Raw genomic sequence first — 22,630 nt, forward strand, 5'->3', positions numbered from 1 at the left:
CATCGCGACGGATGACGCGCCAATCTACCTAGCTACCTATCGAGGCCAATTCACGTCTTCCATTTACAGACAGTATGCACGCTCTTCTTGTACAATGCGACCCGAGAAAACGTGATTGCAGTAGCACGGCTCGGGACCGACAATCCACCCTTAAATAGCAGCCAGGCTCAGAACCTGCAGCACCTGCTACGTGTCAAGGTAAGTGAATCTCGGATGGACCTTTTCGCACTGCATGCGCGAAAATTGAAAGCTTTGGTGGAAGAAATGGATAAGCCCAGCGGGAGGCTTTTGAGAAACCGCGAGACAAACGCGCGAGGAACGTGCGTGTTATCAAGAGAGAAAAATAACACTTTATTATTATTTCACTTATATTATTTCTTCTACGTCTGAATAAACGAGAACTTTTTATCGTTACCTCTTTAGAATTCTGCCTCGAAACAATTTGAATTTAACACGATGTTCTTTTAGAAATTTGAAGCTTTATTTTTATTATTAAAAGCAGATGTAACTAGAATAAAGATTTGTATTTAAGCATTTCATTTGATTCATATATTTCCTTATAATTTACATAATAGTATACTATGTAAATTTTTAGTTTCTTATTTGTCACATGATTTAATATTTTGAATTTAACACACACATATAAATTACATATGCGGTAGAAATTGCTATTATTTTAAAAAGGTTTGCAGCAAAACATTGAAAATAGCAAGCATAATAACACGCAATCCAATTAGAATGCGTGAGAAAGACAGAAAAATGTGATATATAATAAAATAGTTTTTTTCTCTCAAAATTACTTTATTATTTTCTTTCTTTGACGTTTATGAAGAATTGTAATTAAAGCCAAAGTGACTTTTATTGTTCTTGAACAAGATTACGTCTGCAAAGGTAAGTTTATAGGATCTACAAAGATCCTGCAAGGGCCCTGGGCTCAAGAAAAGTTTTGCGTGAACGACGGCGATTCGATGCACGCGCGTGCGTGCAACCGAACAGGAAGTCGGTGCAAGGGGGTGATATATAACGCGTTCTCGCAAAAGTTTTAATTTCCTCAAGCAAATCTCGGCGTCGCTCGGGAGGGATTATCGCGATTAATCCGCTTGCCGAATTTCACCCTTTGCACGGCGATAGATCTTGAGCGAGCGCACAGATCGCCGATCGATCTCCCTTCAGGGGATTATTGCACGCGATAATGCAGCCTTACGCGTGTCCGGAACACATAATGCGCCCGCTTAAAATGCACGCAGGGTAATTAAAACTCTGTGATTCATGACCGGCTCACGTACACAATGTCGCGATTCAAGTATTTATAATGTCTGATTAAAGAATTTCAAATAATAGTTGATTAAAAATTAAACGGCTGATTGTAAAAAAAATATTAATCAATCAATTGAGTGATTGAAAATTATTATAACTTGGGAAAAGAGAAATTTTTTAGCAAATAAGAAATTTTCACCCATTGGGTATAAATGCGCAAAAAATTTTTGTGGATTTTTAAAATAATAATTTAAAATTATTAGATTAATAAAAATTTGTCATGAATAAATTTTTGTTTGAATAAATTTTTAATTAATAATAAGTCGTTATATATTTCAATTTCTTAAGTTTTAATTTATATTTAAAATAGCTTTTATGTCAAGTTTAATCTTTCGACATAATAATTTCCTACAGTAACTGTCCATAAAATAACAGACAAAGCAATTAGTGATGGTGATATTCATTCGCATGCTGAACATAATCATCAAAAGCAATAATGAATTCTCCTCTTCGATTAATGTTGCTTGTAATGAATATTCAACGTGAAAGGAATTTTTATAATCGCAAATTTTCGCCGTGACGAAAAATTTGCACGGAAAAAGGATGGATCGGTCAACGGAACAACACACGCCAATTTGAATCCAGAATATCTCCATCAAGTTGCAAATAGATCGTCGCTTGATCACAGATTGGAAATCGCCCCGGGAACCTGTACGACTGTGTAAAATGCGTGCAGAAAGCAACGCGCGCATTTAGTGACATACAGGGTGTCGAAGAGATGCATCACAATCGATACGAAACGACATTGACGGAAAATTATATACCATTTTTTAAAAGCTGCAACATTGATGAAAAAATTTCTCAACACCATCTCGTATGTTTAAAGCGAAACTATAATAATTTTAAATAAAGCGTAGCATTCTCTAAATTTTGCAGAAATAATTACAGATTATCCGATATACAAATCGATAAAATATATTATATTTCGAGTTGATATAATTTATAAATACATTTATATAATATTGATATACACGAAAATGATTAATATTAAATCTTATTTATATCCAAATGGAAATATATAAAAAATATAATGGAAATATATAAAAATATAATTCTAATATCAGATTATTTTTATCAATATTAAATAAATTTAATAATACATGTATAAATGACTAAAAGATTTAATTTAAATAATATTAAATAATACATTTTTAAAATTAAATGAAAGAAAAAAATTATATTTGTATTTTAGTGCGAATAATATCAATATTTTGTGGCTGATATAATTCGTTCATGGAATGTTCGTTGGATGGCTTTAAATAACGACCCAACGGAGAACGTCTGACAGAATTACGGGAATTCGTTTCTGCCGTTGCCTGCGGAAGAGATAGTAAGCTTCGATCCGAACGAAATGGGCGGCTGTACGATAGATATATAGATAAATAGATTGAGAATCGCGCTAAGCAACGATCACGAAAAAAAAGGCGAGTTTGAGGAATCGACTTGACTTATTGATCTCACGACACATGCCTGTTATTATTAATAGAAAATGAATAGAAAATTCTGTCTGTATTTTCTCTTTTTAATTCCGTCATAATATATTCAAAAAACTCTCTTTCGACCAAAGATAAATATATATAATTGTTATATGTTTTTAATTTTGCGCAAACGTACTTATTACTGTGCATTTATCTCTAAAATGCGAAGGATTAACAATTTATTAAAGAAAGATACCGAACTATTTTAATTTTGCGCAAATGTACTTATTACTGTGCATTTATCTCTAAAATGCGAAGGATTAACAATTTATTAAAGAAAGATACCGAACCATCATAGATCTATTCGCGCGAGGTGTATCTAAAAATTTTCAGATTCGCATAAGTTTCTCTGGCAGTCGGCTCGGGGTCCGTCCCCAACATCATCTCATTTCTCCTCTATCCTTAAACCCATGAGGCTCGTAACAGTGGCGGACTGCACCATGGAGAGGAGTACGAAAACTTGCATTCTCCCTCGGCGTGACTGCACGCAGCTACATACGTCATAAAACTTTGCTAATATAGCGAAGCACCGCGGTGTCGTCTTTGCGCCGGTGACTCGAAATCGCTCGTTTCTCCCTTGCCAGGTCGGCATTCGTCTTACTTTCCCTCATCTTTCACTTTTCACCCTCTTCCACATTTCCATTCTCCTTCTCTCCTTCTCTTTTCCCTTCTTTTTCTCTGTCTAATGTCGAATGGGATTCCGCAAAATTTTATAATTTAAATCATTATTTGAATCACTTAATCGTATAAGCCAGGTGCAATTGAATAATTTCTATCAAAGAGAAAATATTGATTGTCTTTAATTGGAATTCTGCTAAATACCTCTCGCCTGAATGATTATTTTTGTTCGCTTGATGTGAATATTTTAGTGATTCGATTGTAATTCCTTGATAATTTGATCTGATTTGATATCGTACTTTTAGAATCTGCCCATAGCTAATTATGCTTTTTCATTGAACTGGTTATTGCTACAAAATGCTTCGAAATATATTTTTGTATGTGCGTGCACGCGTATGTCTGTGTGTGTATGCGTGCATTTAATTTATAAATTGTCGTATAATTTTTTAGTAAAATAATTAAATCGATTAAATTAAGTTTTTAACTTACTTTTTACTAATCCTTCGAATTCTATCAAATATTTAAGACTGTTAAAAATGTATCCCAAATTTCTAAATTAAAAATATTATTGTGTTAATAAGTATTGTCAAAGAAATATACTATATATTATTGATGATTCAACCTGAATCATCAATAATATATAGTATATAGTGTATTTTTCTATGCGTTCAATTAGCACATTTTTTTTTATTAAAAGCATTGATTGATTATTGAAGAATTATTATATTTCTGTCTTTATTTTGGGAGACTCGATGAAAATCTTTATATTAAAAGATAAAGAACTAAAATATTACTTATTTTATATTGCTTAAAAATGCAAAAAATTACTTTGCACGCCAACACAAAGATAGATTTCGAAATCTCGTGAATATCGTAAGTGAAGTTAACGAATTATTCTCTTGGGTACCGAATGACACTACGATCTTTATTCAGTGCGACGCTTACTCTTGTGATGGCGCAGTTTAATCCCATCTTGCAGTAGTTCGAGAAACGGCGAAAAAGCCACAGTTTCCCCGACGTTCCGCGCCGTTTTTCAATTATGCATTCGCATATTTTACCGGAATGCCTTGTCGCATTCAGCGACGAACGCGACGACAGCTGCCGGACTGCATTTACGAGGTTAACAATAATTCAACGCCACCATCTTTACGGCGGTCGCTATACATTCGGTGTTCCTGTGATATCCACGAGTATGCTTGTTACTATTGTTTATTCCGATTTATGCAATAAGAATTTTAGATTCTTGAAATTGTCTAGAAGTCCGCGCGTTTTTGTGTTTTTCCACAAATTGCATTTTAATTAAATAGAAAATATTGATGTAAATATAATAATAATTAGATAGAAAATATTAATATATTAGAGAATTGTATACATATTTTAATGTATGTAATATTGCAAAAACATTGAATATTTTTTATTTGTTACAAATTTTGCAAAGTTTTTATTAAATTTATAAATAATTTCTCTTTCGCGGATCTTCTTAAAAAACTTTTTGTATTTTATCACACATACACCAAGAAACAATCTGCAAAAAAATCAAAATATAGCGAGTTCTATTTGTGGGTACCATTAAAACAGAGAATTGAGAATCTCTCTAGGAATAGAAATTTGATACATATTTGTAGAATCCCTAATAATTCTAGAGAGCTTCTATTTCGATGTTATAAAGGTATTTGACCTCTTCCCATTTTTTCACCACTTGCTTCAACCCTTCATATTGCCGCTAAGAGGGGAATCGCAGAAAAATTGATGCTCGTTAGAATCTGAGCTTAAGTTGACGGGACAGTTGGTCATGTTCAACGCCACCGCTAAACACCGTTCGCGACTGTAACAAATTGTAACAAAAAAGACAAGGTAGTTTTTACGACGCTATGCGCGACGACATGCGAAATCGAGTACTTTGAAGGACAAATCGCGAAGAAACGCCTGTCGTGTGAAGCGACGTGCAAGGGATAATTCGAGAAAAGCAATATTACCATTTGCTATTTATCCTCTTTCATTATCGAGAGAAATAATGGCATATAACGGAAATTATTTCACAATTTAAATTTTCGACGATCTTTAAAAATAATAATATTAAAATAATAATATTAAAATAATTCACTGCAAATTAATATTTTATTCCACTAATTAAAATCGATAATGAATGAATATGAACAATATTCTATCAAATTGTATCGTTGTTAAAGCGTTGGAAAAAAAGATTCAATAATATTCAATAATACATTCTCTTTTAGAATATGGTTTTAATTAAAAATAATATTGTATCATTTATTAAAGATTTAATAATATCGAAATTAAATTAATAATATCGATCAATTATTAAAAATTTAATAATATCGAAATAATATAAAATATTTATATATACAATTGTACTTATGAGGCATTTTTGAAATAACGTTTCAATAATTTTTTAACATCTTTTCATCATCGATCAAGAAGAAAAGAAAAGAAAAGTAGCAAAGAGGAGCCTCTTAAATGATACATAGAAATTCAATGAAAAGTCATGGGAGTTTCGAGATCGATACTCGGATGCGGAATTGAATGTGGCGGGAGAACGTTAGGAAATATGAAGGGAAAGGGGAAAGGGGGAGATATAGGTGCCTTTATTGGCCTTGTGCCAATGCTTGCTATCTATGTGGAACACCTGTGTCTGTCCGATGTCTCGAATCGCGACAGATCGAACAATGGAAGAGTCTTAAGACAAAAGAGGGAGCAAACGATAGTTCTGAAACGAAACAGAGAACATTGCTACTTTGTTGCTCTCTGTTGGGTTCGATTACGTTATAAAAATTTTATATAAGATTTTTATTACAAAGATGGAAATATTATAAGAAACTTTATTTTCTACGTTTTTATTTTCGCTCGTTTTTGTTTACCGATAATAATATAATAATGAAAATTTTATATTTGTAAATTAAATAAGTAATGTGATAAATTACAAGGCAAAAGTTTTTACCTTTTTATCTAGTTTGAAATATAATTTTTGACACACTCGATCAAATGTATGATATTGTTCATTGTACTGCAGTTATACTGTACGTGAGTCTTAGAGGGTTCGAGATTCTAGAATAGATATAACGTAGTATCATTGTAGTGTTTGGTGTTTGTCGCTCGTCCGAGATGGAACTCGAAATGATGGTCTGTTCGTTTGCGCGATATCGTCATCTTCATTGAGATAAGGACTCAATGCATTAATAGATCGACCTATCGAACAAGACCATCTAGCATTCTGACATTGCCAGCGCTTTGTGCAACGAGAATGTCCATGTAAACACATGTGATAGTGATACTTATTTTTCTTAGACATACAAAAAATATAAAATTGATAGCATTTAATTATATACATTTGTAATTTTTATAATTTTTATCTTTCTCTCTCTCCCTATCTCTCTTTTTTCTTTTGAATGATAATAGAAAATAATTGAAATTATATGTATTCTTTGAAAAAAATTAAAATTAATTAAAATTAATCCATTTGTTTCTGAAGATAAAAATAAGGTCAGAAAAGTTTTGTGAATTAATATCGTCTACAACTTTTGTAGATATATGTATCTGTGTTTAAATATTTGATAATCTAAATATTGGATGCTATTTCCCTTATATCTTCATAAAAACAGCAATTTTTGACCTTCCGTCATCATTCATGGGATAATAAATATTTCAATGGCACGATATAACCAGTTGTATTCGAAATTTTGATTTATAATTTAGAGGCGGCCGATTTATAATTTAGAGAGCGCCGTTCCAACTGTGCGTCATAAAGAGATCGATCCAAATTTTATTACAGAGGCGGGACAGAGAGAGAAAGAGAGAGGAACGGGCGAAGTCCCAAGACTTCTTACAGGCTTCATCGAAGATGCATGAGAGCGTCAAACTATCCGACACACTGAGTGACTTTCTTAGATTTTTGTATGATAGAAGAAACGTGCTACATAGCGATTGTCTCGATTCATAAAGTCGTCGTCGATCTAACGCGTGTTAAAACATTAATTTTGCTCATGGAACTATCTTTTGAATCTTTCGTTTAAAATTAAATATTAATGTTTGAATTTAATAATCATAATAATAAGATAACTAAATAACTTACACATTTTTTTACTCATCTTTAACATTTCTGTCCTTATTATCTCTAAAAGATTCTGCTCTATATTTAAATAGTGCGAAATTAATAATTTGACCCTCTTCCCCTCTCTCTTTCTTTCTTATTCTCATCTTTCGTTTAATATCTCTTAAATTCTCTTTAATTCAAATTTGTCAGAATTTTTGTCAGAATTTTAATCCGCAGAATCATCTTACATGACGCTGTACATTGATCTGGATTTCGTTATCCACTTTAGCATCGCGACATCTGAGAGAACGGCAACGATGTGAGACGCGCTCCTGATAATAGTTCCTTACATATACGTATTGCCAGGCTGCCAATTTGACGAGAAGAGAAACGACTTGTCGTCACGACCGGCGAGACACGTATTCGCGCTACGTGTTCGCGCGAGGATTCCGCTCACGCGCCGCGACGATCGCTTTCGACGAGCGACGCGGTTCCTCGGCGTCTATCAGCTCGTTCTGCAACAGCAAAAGACGAAGCAGAAGGTTGCTTGTTATCAGTCTCTGCTCTGTTCGAGCTGACGTGCGCAGATGATCTTTCAGCTAAAGCCATTCTTTGCGACTTTTAACTCACACGGCGTATCAAATAGCATTATTGCTCTTCGATCCTCTGATACGCAAATAAATTTGTATATCTTGAATGAAAAATACAAATGATTTTTATGCTGCAAAAAATTGACGGAATAATTAAGATACCTGGTTGACGATCGGAAAAATAACTAATAACGATTTCATTTTTGCTGCGTTTGAGAATTTCGTATAACAATTCTTCTTTAAATTTTCAAATCAATCTAAGAGATCTTCTTGTGCCGGCTAAAATTCGACAACGTCGAGACAACAGTACGACAAGCGCGACTACAAAGCAAATGTCAGAAAAGAGCGATGTTTCATTTTTAATATGCGCCGATGCTTCGGGCGTTTTAAGATCATGCGAGAGACAAAGGGGGACCGTTTCTTTGACGGAGTCGACTCGTCAATTTTAATCATACTTTGATATCCAAATTCGACAAAATACTGATAAGTGTATGTGTATGTACGTGTATATGTATGTATACATAATAATTTTATAATTTTCCAAATGAATTAATTACGAAAAAAATAATAGTAAAAATGAATGATTTATGGAAAAGACTCTTAATTATCCAAATTAATTCAAATGAAAAATTAAGATATATATCTTGTTTTTTATTATTGTTATATTCTACAGTAGTTATATATCTATTTAAGAATTTTTTTTACAGTTATATGTAGTTAACTGTGATAAGTAAATAAAAATATTATTATTTATTTTTCAGTCATGCTAAAATAACAAAATATTTATAATTACTTCTTTATTTCGTATAATAAAAAACATTAATCGATTAAAACTAAAATAATTGAAAAATACTTGATTATGTTTTCTTTTTTTTTAATCAATAAATATAAAGAAGTTCAGCAGCTATCTTAAGAAGTAAAAATAATAATTTTATATAATATGTGTAATACAGTATATTTTACAAGACTAACTATTTTATTTTGCTTTGCGCTCAATATTTGTTCGTGAATACTAAGTGTCAAATAACTTCTCGTGCTCTAAAGGATGAACAGTCGATCTTGGGAGTATACAAAATTTCTTTCTTCCATTTTTAGAACAGTTCAACGGAGTGCCGACGCCTCGAGGGCTTTAGAGTTTAAGAACGAACACGCGGAACAACGGGAAAGAGCCTTTAACACGCAAACCCCTTATTTTCGTCGATTTAAAGGGAAACAACTTATGCAGGCTGCAACTGGCAGGGTTGCTCTTGCAATTTTTGAATCTCCGAGCTCGACATGCAATCGTTTCACTCTTCCGAAAAGAAATTTTATTATATATATATACATATATATACCCATATAAAACGCATGGAAATGATTAAAAATATGATATATAAGCGATTTCTCTTTTCCTTCTCCTTTCGTACACGATATATAAATAAAACACTATCGACAATGTATGAGAAAAGAAAAGAGAAAAAAAGGAAAAGAATTTTTTTTCTCTGTCAAATTATTATGTTAAAATTTATTTTTAATCTTTCGATTTTTTACATATTTATTAAATGCATATATATGTAACATATACTAATGTCAGAAGACAATCAATCAATAATTACTATATGTATATGTGATGAAAATATTAATTAGGAAATTGTAATTTTTGGATTTTAAAATCTTCGCGCAAAGAATATTCGCGCAAAAATAGTCGTACCAATGCGGCCGTTCTCTTTTTTTTCTTCAGAAGAATTTACTACCGCAACACATTACTTCCTGCCGACCACTTTTGGCTCGTTTCGTTTACTTTAAAAGTTTTCGCGCAAGCTATCGCCATGTGTTTGCACGTACTTATCTACCTACCGTTTGCAACACGATGCTTTCAGCAACGATGCGGGCCGCTTTCGTGCCAATTGTTTTTTGGGATTAATGCGATTTCGGCTGCGGCTCCATTATGCAAGATACCTTTTCAGACAGTAAATTGGAACAGGATTCGAGAGCGAGGCAATTTGCCGGCGCGATTTCTTTTGTTTCTCCGCACGAGCATTGTTCGCGTGTTTGCAAAGCGTATTGCAGAATATTAAAAATAATATTTTTAGCACTTTTCAATATATAATGATATTATGTCATTCATATTTTAATCAGAATAATATTATTAAATTAAAACCGAGAATTCTAAGCCACTCACGCAAATAAGTAACAAATAATTTATATAAAAAAAAGAACAAGAAAGATCACGCGGGCAAAATGAGAGCTGAAACATGTAATTGTAGCGCAAAGTTGTCATATTAGATATGGCATTTTTACAATAATAAATAAAAATAATAAAAAGATAATATGTATGTTTGAAACGAACTTCCTTAATACATTTATAATTTCTAATTGATTTTTCATCATACACCTAAAATTTTTACAAAAAATAAATTGAAAAGGAAACCAAAACGTATGAATTTATTAAAATTATTATATGTAATATAATTACTAATATAATAATGATATTATGCTACAATTACTATGTTTTGATTTTTATTAGCTTCATTTTTTACAATTTTTATACAATTATATATTGCTTAGTTATTTCTCCTTTTTTTATTAAATAAATAATTTAATTAATTCAAAAAAGTTTTTAAATTAACGTTTCAAATGGTCATCTTCAACTGAAAAAGGAAAAATAATCTTTTTTTTTAATATTACTTCTTTCTAAAATTTATATGTTGTCCAATTTTAAATAAAATATTATTTTATTTAAGTTATTATATAATTTTAAAAACATAAAAATATTAGTTATAAATAGAACATATTTTTATGTATCGACTAATAATAAGTATTTGATTGTTGGCGAATAGAGACTTGCATTTTATAAGCAAATATGGCTACTCAACTTGTGGCGACCTTGATCATTCGATCGTTACAAATCCTCTTATTCACGGACGCTTTCTTTGGTCGAAACACAGCAAAGCCGGTAACGCTCATTATGCAACTTTATACAAAATTCACGCAGCTTCGTAGCGCAACATACGCTATGCGGAGCATAATTAAACATTACATCTCTCGAGTCTTACAATATAATCCCAATATCCGATCAACATTATTGCAAACATTTACGATAATGATGGGACAATTTATTTAAACAATGACGTTTCTAGTGCTGCAGTGAATAAACCAAATGATTTATTTAAACTACAATTTTTTGTGCCAAATTTGTTCATATATCCATGGATAACTTTGTAACATTTAATTCTTTTTAATAGAAATTTTGATAAAAATCACGTATACATGTTGCTCAGGTATAATTCTACATTTTTTTACAATGTTTAATTGAATGAATTTCATATGCTTTGTCATATGCACGAAAGCGTTGAATGAGTCACATATGACTCACGTATTACGTGTTAATAGTGCGTATATCAGTTGATATGACAGCAGTTGGCATGAATATAAACAGATTAATTTAAAGAAAGAGTTCCATTTGCGTATTGTAATAAAAGTAGCTAAAATTGTGCTGAATAATTATATATTTCCTTGCATTATATCTCAATTTTAATTTAATTAAAAATACAACTAAATATATCTTCTATTACCAATATCAATTAGATAAGGAACTGATCAATGAATTAATAATAAGGAAATTTAAAACATCATGTATATTCAAAGTAAATTTTTCAGGCTGCAATATTTTACATATATTTTCAATTGCAATCAATTTGCTGGCTTTGATGAAAACAATACGCAGTAATATCACAGAGATTTCTGAAAATATAAAGTATATAAAGTATTTCAGGTGTATGAATAAGTAAGTCGCGTAAAAACTTTTCCTTGTAGTTTAATAATTCATAACAGTATGTGCTCGAAATTGAGATAAATGAAAATAAGAGAAAAAGAGGAAGCAACTATATCAGTGGTACGAAATTACCCGTATTGATCGTAAATGCTTCGCTCTGTGGTCGAGAGGGAATAGAATTTTCTCTATTTGTATTATCAAGGGCTGCTCGAAATATTGTGACGAACTAGAACGAATTGTCGACACTTCGACCATTTACAAGCCGCAGTAAATCCTCTTACCCTTCTTTAGCCCCTCGAAGGGCGAACGGAAGGGCTTTTAAACCGGATGACGATTAGCGTCGACGTGCGAGAAATGTAAGATCCGCCAAATCTGGCGATTACTCGAACGAACGAAGACCGTTCGCTCGTTCGCAGGAAGAGCAAAAGGAAGATAGCGGGAAGGGTGGGAAAGGTCAGCTCGAAAGTACTGAAGTCGAGATTTGCACCCTCGAGTAAGGACAGACGCGGAAAAATGGCGAGATCGTTGGATAGTCGAAGTCACCGCTCGCTTCAATGAGATACACTCGGGGATGAAATATGAACAGGGATCCCGTTAACGATGCATCCCCTGGCAAGAAAAAGGGACGAGTTCCTTAACGCGTGAGCGACGACGGTTTTTTCACGCGTCAGCACAAGACGTAGAACAAAGTAGAGTGGGATACTTCGTGTTCTAGAACTTCTAAGGATCTTCTCGCAGAATTCTTATGTACATTTACTCAAGTATTTTAATCGAGCACGCATAGATACGCAAAATTGTAAGAAGGTAATTACCAAAATCGTAAATTTACACAACTGAGAATAATATTAAATTATGCGAAATATATATAAAAAGGTAAAATTATTATAAAGGATACTTTTAATTAAATTATTAAGGATACTTAGAAATTACTACGATTCTTCTAAATTATTACATTTATAAAAATATGGAATAACACTGTAAAACCGCCTGTAAAAGTTTCCCGTCACAAACTATTATATATTTTGATTTCATTTTCCGGCGCTTATAACCGAGAGATAATTTGATATTCTTTACGGTTCCTCGCCTTCCTCCCCGATGTATACCTGCCGAAGGGAGAAGCCGCTATCGCTTTTCGCGAGCGTTATGCTCATTTGCATTGCGTGACGAGCCCGCTTTTCGCAAGCCTTTACGTGTTATAAAGCCAGTGTGCGTTGCATGTCGTTCCTCCTTCTCTCCTTTGAGGATCCTTTTTTTTCTTCGTTCTCTGTTCCTTCTTCCCTTCTCGGTGACTCTTACCCGTTCTTATCTTGGCGGACCGCTTGCGCGGCCCTTCGTCCTTCTTTTACGTCCCTCTCTCCTAACGAGCAACGTCGAGCGACTTCTCGACGTCGTTATTGATTAAGTGGCCACGCGAAAGCGCGCCTGGATTCTTTAATAGCGAAATTTTTATTGGCCGCCGACTCGCGACGGCAATTTTCCTCCTCTCGACTTGGTGGCGACTTGAGCGGCGAAAAATTCCGAGGCACGAAACGCGACATAATCGCACGACTTAGAATATATCGCTACTTTTAATGTTAAAAATTCTGTTGCCATGTGAAGTTTTCTTACGTTAAAAACTGTTTTTTTATTTCCAAAAATTATATTTTTTCTGCACACTGTATAGTTACAACGATAATTCAAATAACATAATTATATGTATAATTTTTTATAAAAAAATCTTAAAAAAAGAAAAAGATAGACACACATATAATGTATTTATACACAAAATATTTAAAAACAGTATAAATTATGTTATTTAAAACATTTATTAATTGATAGAAATGTTCATTTCATATAGAAAGGTTTATTAATTGAGAGAAATATTACTACACTCGAGGGAGAAATGTTTGAGAAATGCTATGAAAATATCACATATCTAAATTTGTTCTCGCTATGTATATAAAAAGAAAATAATTTGGAGAGAAACCGATTATTCATTCCACATTTAATCCTTATCAATTAGCACAATTAGCACAATTATTCCATCATAATCATCTATCATCCATTTACAGTGACATTATCGTCGCATCATTTGCACTATGTATCCGCTTCTATAACATATTGGTACCATTGTTTCGTCATTGTAAGTTGCAATTACGAGTCATCTTTGAGGAACGATAGGTACAGGCGTTCCCTGATATCAAATGCATTTGGCCGATTGAAAGAGAGGGTATTGGGCGAGAAGCAAGGTCCAATAGAGAGATCGCTATTATAAGATAGATCTATCTGCTACTAACTGCATACTGAGTGCTCCAGAATTCGCTTTACTTTCTCAATAATATGTTAATTAGTTTTCTATAAAAAATTTTCACAAAAATTTAGAGACTTTTCCGCGTAATATTTATATAAATTAATTTAATTTAATTTTGAATATTGTTTTTTTAATAATTTTTTTATGAAATATATATTGTCTGAATACAGCTTATACATTCAAAATAAGATAAAAAATATATAAGAAATATATAAGATATTATTTTTCCTTTGCATATTACTAAAGTTAAAAGTATTTAAATTGTTTAATTGCTTATATTTCAAAAAATTATTTATTAAAATAAGTAATAATATTTTTAAAGCAATCAAAAAATTTGTATCAGAAAGAAAATTTGAAAAAAAAAAACTGAGAACACCTTGTATATCTCGTATCTCTTCTCTTTCCTGTCAACATGCACGACGCCACGTTTTGACATAATCACTCCTACGTTCAGAAATTCAATTAGCCGATCATTAATAAGGGATTCCTTCTGACGGAAGAGATAATAGTACCTGCCCCATCGTCAGCTGCAGTTGCACCTGCCGGTGCACTACACTGCATCTTGCACCTGTCTTCATTCACGCGGGGATAAATGGCCGATCCCGTGACGACGCCAGCTGTAAGGAGAACCATTAGTTTCCGGTGATCGCGAATTGAGATCGTCCTTTGTAGGGAACTGCACGATCATGCTCGAGTCTTAGTGCTGCACTTTAGCTTACGACATTTCTTTGGAGTTATTGATTTTCTATGATAAGCACAATTACTGTTCCACGATTACTGCTGCTTAGTTTCAGTTTATACTACTTAAGGAAAGTCTGAATAATTTTGAACTGTACTACTGAACATAAAAGAAGTTTGATTTTTATTTTTTAAAATCTCTTATTTTGCGCGCTCTTTCTAAAAACTCTTAGACTAACATATTACCCATAATTAATAGTTTTAAAATTAAGCATTATTTCGATTTGTATTTGTTTTTTGTTATTTGAAAAGGACCTTAATTTTCAATCGTACTATTAATGAATGTAATTTATATATTTGATTGAATTTCTTAACTTAATTTTTATTGTATTATATATAATGTTAGATATTTCATAAGTAAAATAATAACTTAACAATTATTTTGGAAATTATATAAATGCAATTTTGAGAATTTTGCGTGTTAAAAGGTATGGAATTTATCGTGTTTCAAAATATCGATTACTTTTAACTTTGATTCTAAATTTTTTATTATATATAAATGATTTGATAAAAAATAACCTCAATAAAAATTTACTGAAATTAATTTCCACCTATGATCATGGCCTTAATAATTTTCATTCCTAAGCCGCTTAGGATCGCTTACATTGCGGATCCTTTGTGGATAAATTCAACATTATTCATAGCAGACTTTCTAAAATTAGATATTTATGTAAATAATTTATTAGTTTTACCTGTATATATTTACTCGTACATTCGCAAATATCCGAATAATTGTATTAGCGCGTATCTGCCTGTAAAGCGAAATTATTTCAGAACACAATTTCGAAACGCGACGTAATACGGATGTACTTCTAACCATGGATTAATATGGTAGAAGAGGCACGTACCGCATAATACAAGAGAGCGTAAATTAGAACAACCATCGACCTACCGGTGAGTTTCGTCGTGTGGCACGGTTTGGCATTAATTAAAGCATAACGTTAAACAACCAGCGTAAACAACGGAATGTTACATTCAGTATGAAATCGCGGGAATTCATGATCGATTTGATCACTATTAATCATTTCGATCACTATTAATTATTTCAATAGGGCAATACAATTATTATAATGAGAATACTTCTTCGAAGAAAAAAATTAATGAGCAATAGTTAACAATTGTTAAGAAAAATTGAATAGCGAAATATTGTTTATTAAACAGATACATGAAAGATATTATTGTGCATGTAATTATTTTATATTTATTGAACAACCTTATTTGAAATATCAAATACTTTTAATATATATAATGTATTATTAATTAAAAGAGCATTATTAATTAAAAGCATATAATTATTGTTACGCAAAATAAAGTCTTCTTTATTTAATGTTCCTATTAATTAATTTAATCAACAATACATTTAATAAAACAATATACATTTGCAACATGAACACAAACCTCTATAAAATTATCTAATTTGAATTTTAAAAATGATTTGGGTTTATTTAACTTCATTAAAATTCCTGTTGTGAATTATTTAGCATTTCCACTGTGGGACTGATTTTTCGCTAAAGAAACAAAGAGAATCTCATGGAAGATCATTCTACGTATGTTATATATGTATTATTTCATGTTCTGAGGCAAGATTAAATAAAATATTATCCAGGGAAAAAATTAAGCACGTGTCGGCTGATGTTAAAGCACGACGAGAGATAAGCAGCGCAATCCACGAGGTAAAAAAGTAGGAGTTACATATTCGCAGCATACAATACTGTTGCGAATCTGCCGGATAATCCCGATGGAAAAAAAAGCCACGCCGCGCATTTGCATTCAAAGCTGGATTATTCTGGCAGGGAAACCGAGCACACACATAGCAATTAAAAGCCTCCCCAACTTCTCGTCGTAACAAAATTATGATGATATAGCAAAAAGTAAAATAAGTAACCAGCGACTTTCACATACTCAACCGTTCTATTTAAAGCACAAATTATACAACGCAAAATTTTTAAACAATGAGCTCGTTTATGCTCGTTTTACGATCGAAAAATCTTTGCAGGGCTATAATTTGCCAAAATAAATTATAAATTACATTATAAAATTATTTTCTTATTGTTACTCTTTTTTATTACTATTTTCTTTTTATTATACAATTATTTTCTTTTTATTCATTTATGTAATATTTATAATATTTAAGTTTTTTTCCACACATTCTTTCAAGTTATAACGTTATAACGAAAATCACTTGCGAAAAAAAATTAAGTTTAAAAAATGTTTTTAAAGATTTTTATATTTCTATGCAATTGAAAATTCTAACTTGCTTTTCTTTATTTTTATGCGACATGCTTGCCATTTTTACTATAGATGAAAAGAAACCGCGAAACATACCGAGAATGTGTCTGGCCAGGTTTTTAGGCTAATTGAATGGAATTGCGCGAAACAGTAATGACCTAAACACAGCCGGACAAAAGCCCAGTGCGATAATTCATTTTACGTATTGGCTCGTGCTAATTGTAGTCCCGAGTTTCTCGCTCGCTACGAGTTAATTACCGAATATACGGATACACTGCAATGTTCGCGATATCTTTACTGTTGCCGTGACATGTCACAAGTATTCTATAAAATATCTTATATCGCGAAGAAGATATAAACAATCATTCTATATGAATTTCAGAGAAATAGATCTGATATTTTTATATTAAATATTAGATCTTATCTATTATCTAATATAGAAATATCAGATATATATCGTCGCAATTATAAAAATTATTCAAATAAATATCTTCCTTTCTCGAGACAGAAATAAACATTTTTTTTATAATATTAAGACCATGAAAACACTATTAAATCATTTTGCGTTAAAAATGCATTTTTAGTGGATTCGAAAATATATCTCAAATTAAGATAGTTCATCCGCACGTTCTTTCTCACAGACACTAAAAATATGATCAAGTTAAGAGTGTATACATATAATTAAATTTGTTTAGAGTTTGTATATTTTTAATAGATTGTTCAAAAACGTAATCTCACATTAGATAACTTAGCCGAATGTTCTTTTTCATGGACAGCAAAACTATAATTCATCGAATTCGTCGAAAGTTTCATTCCATGCTGAAAGCTACGCCGGCTCGTCACGGCGAAGTTATTCGCGCAAGATTCCAGCTTGCACGCGGAATTTAATCTCATTGAAAACCTCGCTCGGCGCGAAACGAGCGAACGAAACGCCGGCGACGAGAAATCTGGTTGGGCCACGTGGCGCACCAGAAAGATATCACCAAAAATCGCTTTCAGTCTCACGGATTTCTACGCCGGAAATTAAAGATTCAACGAGCCGAGGGTAATTTTGGGGACGGGGAACAAGAATCGCACGTGGAGAGTAGCGGGAGAGGGTTGAAAATGGAAATCGATGCCGAATTCGGTCTGGGAGAAAGTAGGGAATGAAGAAAATGGGGGAGGAGGGAGAACATTCGACGTCGTTAAATCGTATTCGGGAGAAACTCGAATTCTGCAAGAACAACTATCGATAGTGAAGCGGAAAATACGTGTGTTTTTGCGGAGATTATACTTTCGCGGAGAGAATTTATTCGGATCATTATATAACGATTTAGAATTTACTACGGCTGTCTTTGTTTTTTCATTTGCAAATTCTTTCTAGGTAACTTTTCTTAAATACAAATTTTATCAATTCTGATTAATCCATTTTTATGTATTAATTATTAATCATAATACACTTTGTTGCCAAAACATGACAATATTAATTACATATAGATCAAATTATTGAAAAAAATCAATTTTTATTTGTAATATGTGCCTTGAGACTTAAAAGCGAATATTTCTTCTTTTATTTGGAATGCTTGTTTATATTCGTAAATCATTTTTATATTTTATATTTGTATAAAATTATATGAAGAATCTAAAAATAAACAAAAACTTTAGAGGAGAACACATTATCATATATGAATTTAAAGGGAGTATTTTGCGAATTTATAACTATATTGGAACATTAGATTCCAATCAAGAATATGATTATCATAATAGATATCAAAAAAATATTCTCGATTAAATATTAAATAAATATTAATATTATAAATACATAAGTGCCAAAAGTTAAAATTTATTGAATTAGAATCTGCTTTGAATTTTTTAATATTGAACTAGACACTTTTTTACAAACGCACTGATCGGGATATTCGATTTGCAGGAGGAGTGCGCGTCAATGATGCAAGATCTCAGCGACAAGATCAACAACAAGCACCACGAAGTGCATTCGCATCCGTTGCTCTCGATCTTCAAGATGGCCGAGGTCGAGGTAAAAATGCCATATAGTAACGAGGCTGCTGTCTTCAGGTCATCGTCAGCGCTTCTCGTCGTTCTACTGGCAGTCTACCTTTTCGGTTCGACATATCTTTTCGATTCGTGACAGGGACACCGTAGAAACTCCATAAGAAATCTATATCGAACCTCTCCCTCGCGAAGGATCGCCACGTGTCGCGAACACGCGGTCACGGAAATTCCGACAGTGGAATTTATCCGGAAGAAAGAGGACTGGTGGCCTTGAAGGCTACAGAACAACGAAGAGAAGGCTTTTTCACCTTCTCCTCGATCGCCGTGATCTATGTATTGTAAGGATTGATCGACAGATCCGCACGATGATTCCTACACACGTTTCACGATCGCGAATCGCGCCGTTCAAAATATTATTAAATGCATATGATATATTTAATGGTATTTTTGTTACCGTATCTCGATATGTAGCCTCATCGAGTCTCGTTCTTAATCCTTTAATTGCCGCGATCCGAATAATTCCGAATTTAATATTGGAACGTGCAATGATTGCGTAGGAAGTTATTTTCTTAGAATAAAATGTTAAATTTACAAAGAGAGAAATATTCCTAATTTTAGCATATTCTAGCTCTTATTTATTTTATCTTCTTTACATACTTTTTGCTATATAATTATATAAAGAATATTAGGATATTTAAAGAAACTGCACATGTTTGAAATTGCACTGAAACTATCAATATATAATAATAATCGCGATTTGAGAGTTTTCTATTTTCAAAATGCATATAACAAAATGAATAATTCATACAGATATTGTAACAATATATTCATTGCAAGTTCCAGCATTTCGAAAACATTTAGTACAGATGCTAATAATTCTGAATAAAGATATATTCTATTGGATAATAATTCATACAGAAAGTAATACTGTTATGCTGCTCGATACTCAAAGGATTATCGACGAATGATCGATGATACTTTTGACGATTGAAGTCACTTTGAGTCGAGTTTGATACGAGAATACATTTGTCGAATGCGCGAAATCAAATGGAAATTATTGGCCAATTGCGTTTTCATTTTACGCATTCGATATGTAATTCCCCGTCAGAAGTGTCTTGTGACGAGATTGTCGCGCGATCGACATGCAATCGACGTAACTTCAACACAAGAGTTGCTTCACAAGCATTAACAGTCGTGCGCGGTGCTGATGTTTGATTACACGATGATTTGCAAATGAATGATTAATGGAGAATAATTGAGATATACATTGGAAAACATTAAAAACTAAATAATCGAAATTTTTGCGTTTTAATACGTAAAGTTAGCTTATATACATATAAATATAAATGATATATATTCTATATAAAATATATATAGAATAAGTTTCTTCTCTTGATGCCTAATCATGACTGGCAGAAAAATTAGACTTGTTAGAATCATGTTGAGGTAGTCAATTAACGCAGAGTTTGCGGATAGCTATGAATTGAATACTTTATTGCAAATTGTTGAAAGATATTATACATATATGTATATATTCGAAGTATTTATTTTTAAATGTTAAAGATTTTCGCGATTATATAATTGTTGATATTACAATGTTAGCGTAAACAAAAACTAAACATTTCGCACGAAGTCAGCATTGCACTTTCGATGCAATCGGTCAGGTAACAATCTCGGCAAGTTAATCGAAAAAAGGTAGGCATTCAAAAAATCGAGTAGATAAAAAATAAATGGAAAAAATCGTAATATTGAAATTAACCTTACGAGAAACGAGAGAAATCGAGATAGAGAACGGTAAGCGCGATTCGGGGTCGTTCAAAACTAGGATACGACGCGTGTATAATAAATCGATCATAGCGCGAGAGATCTGTATAAATGGCTAAGCACTGATCTACTGTATAATTAATAGCCAAGCAACGCAAATCTCCTCCTGTACTGGACCATTAGGTGTTTGTTAAAGTTGAAACCTAAACCCGAAATCATACGTGCATCTGCGGTGCGTCGCGAGAGGCTCGAGTGTGTAGATAAATGTAGATTGTTATAGTGACATAAGTATAAAAAAAGGTGTGTAATAGACATAGGCTGGAAATACGATCGAACGAAAAAAGTCGATCGTGGCCCACGCGTTTCCAAGTTTTCTCATGTCGATGTATTTTACACTTAACCGATCTTATAATTAGTAAAAATAATCTCTCAATTTTTTATCATTATCTTATCAGTATTGTTGAGCTATAATTATGTTTAAATATTATTAGAAATATAGACGATTCAGAAAATTTAAAAGACAAATCGTCCAATCAGATTTTTGTTAATAAAAGATGGCCTCAAAACTAGATAATTAATATCGACTTACTAAATATAAATATATAAATTTTCGAACACATTCTACATTTTATTTATATTTTAAAAATTAATAAAATTTAACGCAAATCTAATGTATGATTTATTAATTTGCTTAAAATAAAAACAACTATGTTATTGAAAAATAGATACAATTTTTTCTTACTTATAAAGAAGATAATTTATTCGTTAAACATCTGAACAATGTGGATTATTCATAATGTAGGTATACTTTTATTTCCTTCGCTCTTTTATCTTTCGTATTTATGTCATTGATTATTTTATCACCTGACGACATCGATAAAAGCGACAAATATCAATGTGAGCGACGCCTCGCGTCTCCATAATTACGACGCGCAGTGTCAATAGTTCGTGACTATGGAAGGCATTCCTATATAAGCGGTCGATTTGTCAGCCTGGAAGACGAGAGGGAGATACGAAGCGGAAAACTTGTAAACGGTAGGCAAATGCTTGACATTTACAAATTACTCAGAAATTCACGAACCGGAATTATTCAGCAGGCTAGAGAAGTCCTTCCGCTGACTCGATCATAATCTCGATACCGGCGATTAATAATCCTCGAGATTCCTGTAATTATTCCTTCCTGCGATGGATTCATCACTACTATCACGCTTTTTTTCAGATGGCATTAGAATATAATGAATTCAATGCTCTTCAAGAATTTCAAAAATAATCTGAATTTGATATCAAGTTTTAATGATTCTTTTATCATTAATTTATTTTGAATAAAAGAATTTAATATGTTTGTACAAAAAATTCAATATATTTTCTAATTCTGAGCGTATCAAGATTCATTTATCATAAAAACAAAATAGCTGAATATAGATAAAATTTTAATTAAGTTTAAGACATACTTTATGCTTTTTAATTGTGCTAAAAAATTATTACACATTCATATTATTTATTAATGATTTATTTCTTTTTTTTATAACCAAACGCTCAACTAATTATGAAGAAATAATAAAAATAAAAATATATACATTGTCAATCTCATATGTTTTAAATCTCGTTTTCTTTTATCTCAATCGTAAAAATTATTGTTTTAAAAATAATTTTATAGTTTCTCTTATTTTAATTTAATAATTTTAATTTTCTAATTTATCTATTACTTATTTATCTTTCTACTTTTATTATCGTAAAAAATTGCAATCAATAAATATAAAGAATAAATCTTTAAAAGTAGATATGGATTATACGAAGAGTCGATGAGAA

The 22,630-nt window shown here is 32.0% G+C and overlaps 1 protein-coding gene across 1 annotated transcript in view; it reads left to right on the forward strand.

Moving 5' to 3' along the window:
• The window catches only part of LOC105249481, a 275,314-nt gene extending 254,938 nt beyond the window's left edge, over window positions 1-20,376 (forward strand). The window contains exons 16-17 of the mRNA XM_025409271.1: window positions 70-198; window positions 18,975-20,376. Of these exons, the coding sequence (XP_025265056.1) occupies window positions 70-198; window positions 18,975-19,193 (348 nt within the window). The 3' untranslated portion in view covers window positions 19,194-20,376. The remainder of the gene's footprint in view (window positions 1-69; window positions 199-18,974) is intronic.
• The last annotated feature ends 2,254 nt before the right edge of the window (window positions 20,377-22,630 follow it).

The sequence above is a fragment of the Camponotus floridanus genome, unplaced genomic scaffold, assembly GCF_003227725.1.
Source record: "Camponotus floridanus strain SB8 unplaced genomic scaffold, Cflo_v7.5 scaffold10, whole genome shotgun sequence".
NCBI lineage: Eukaryota > Metazoa > Arthropoda > Insecta > Hymenoptera > Formicidae > Camponotus > Camponotus floridanus.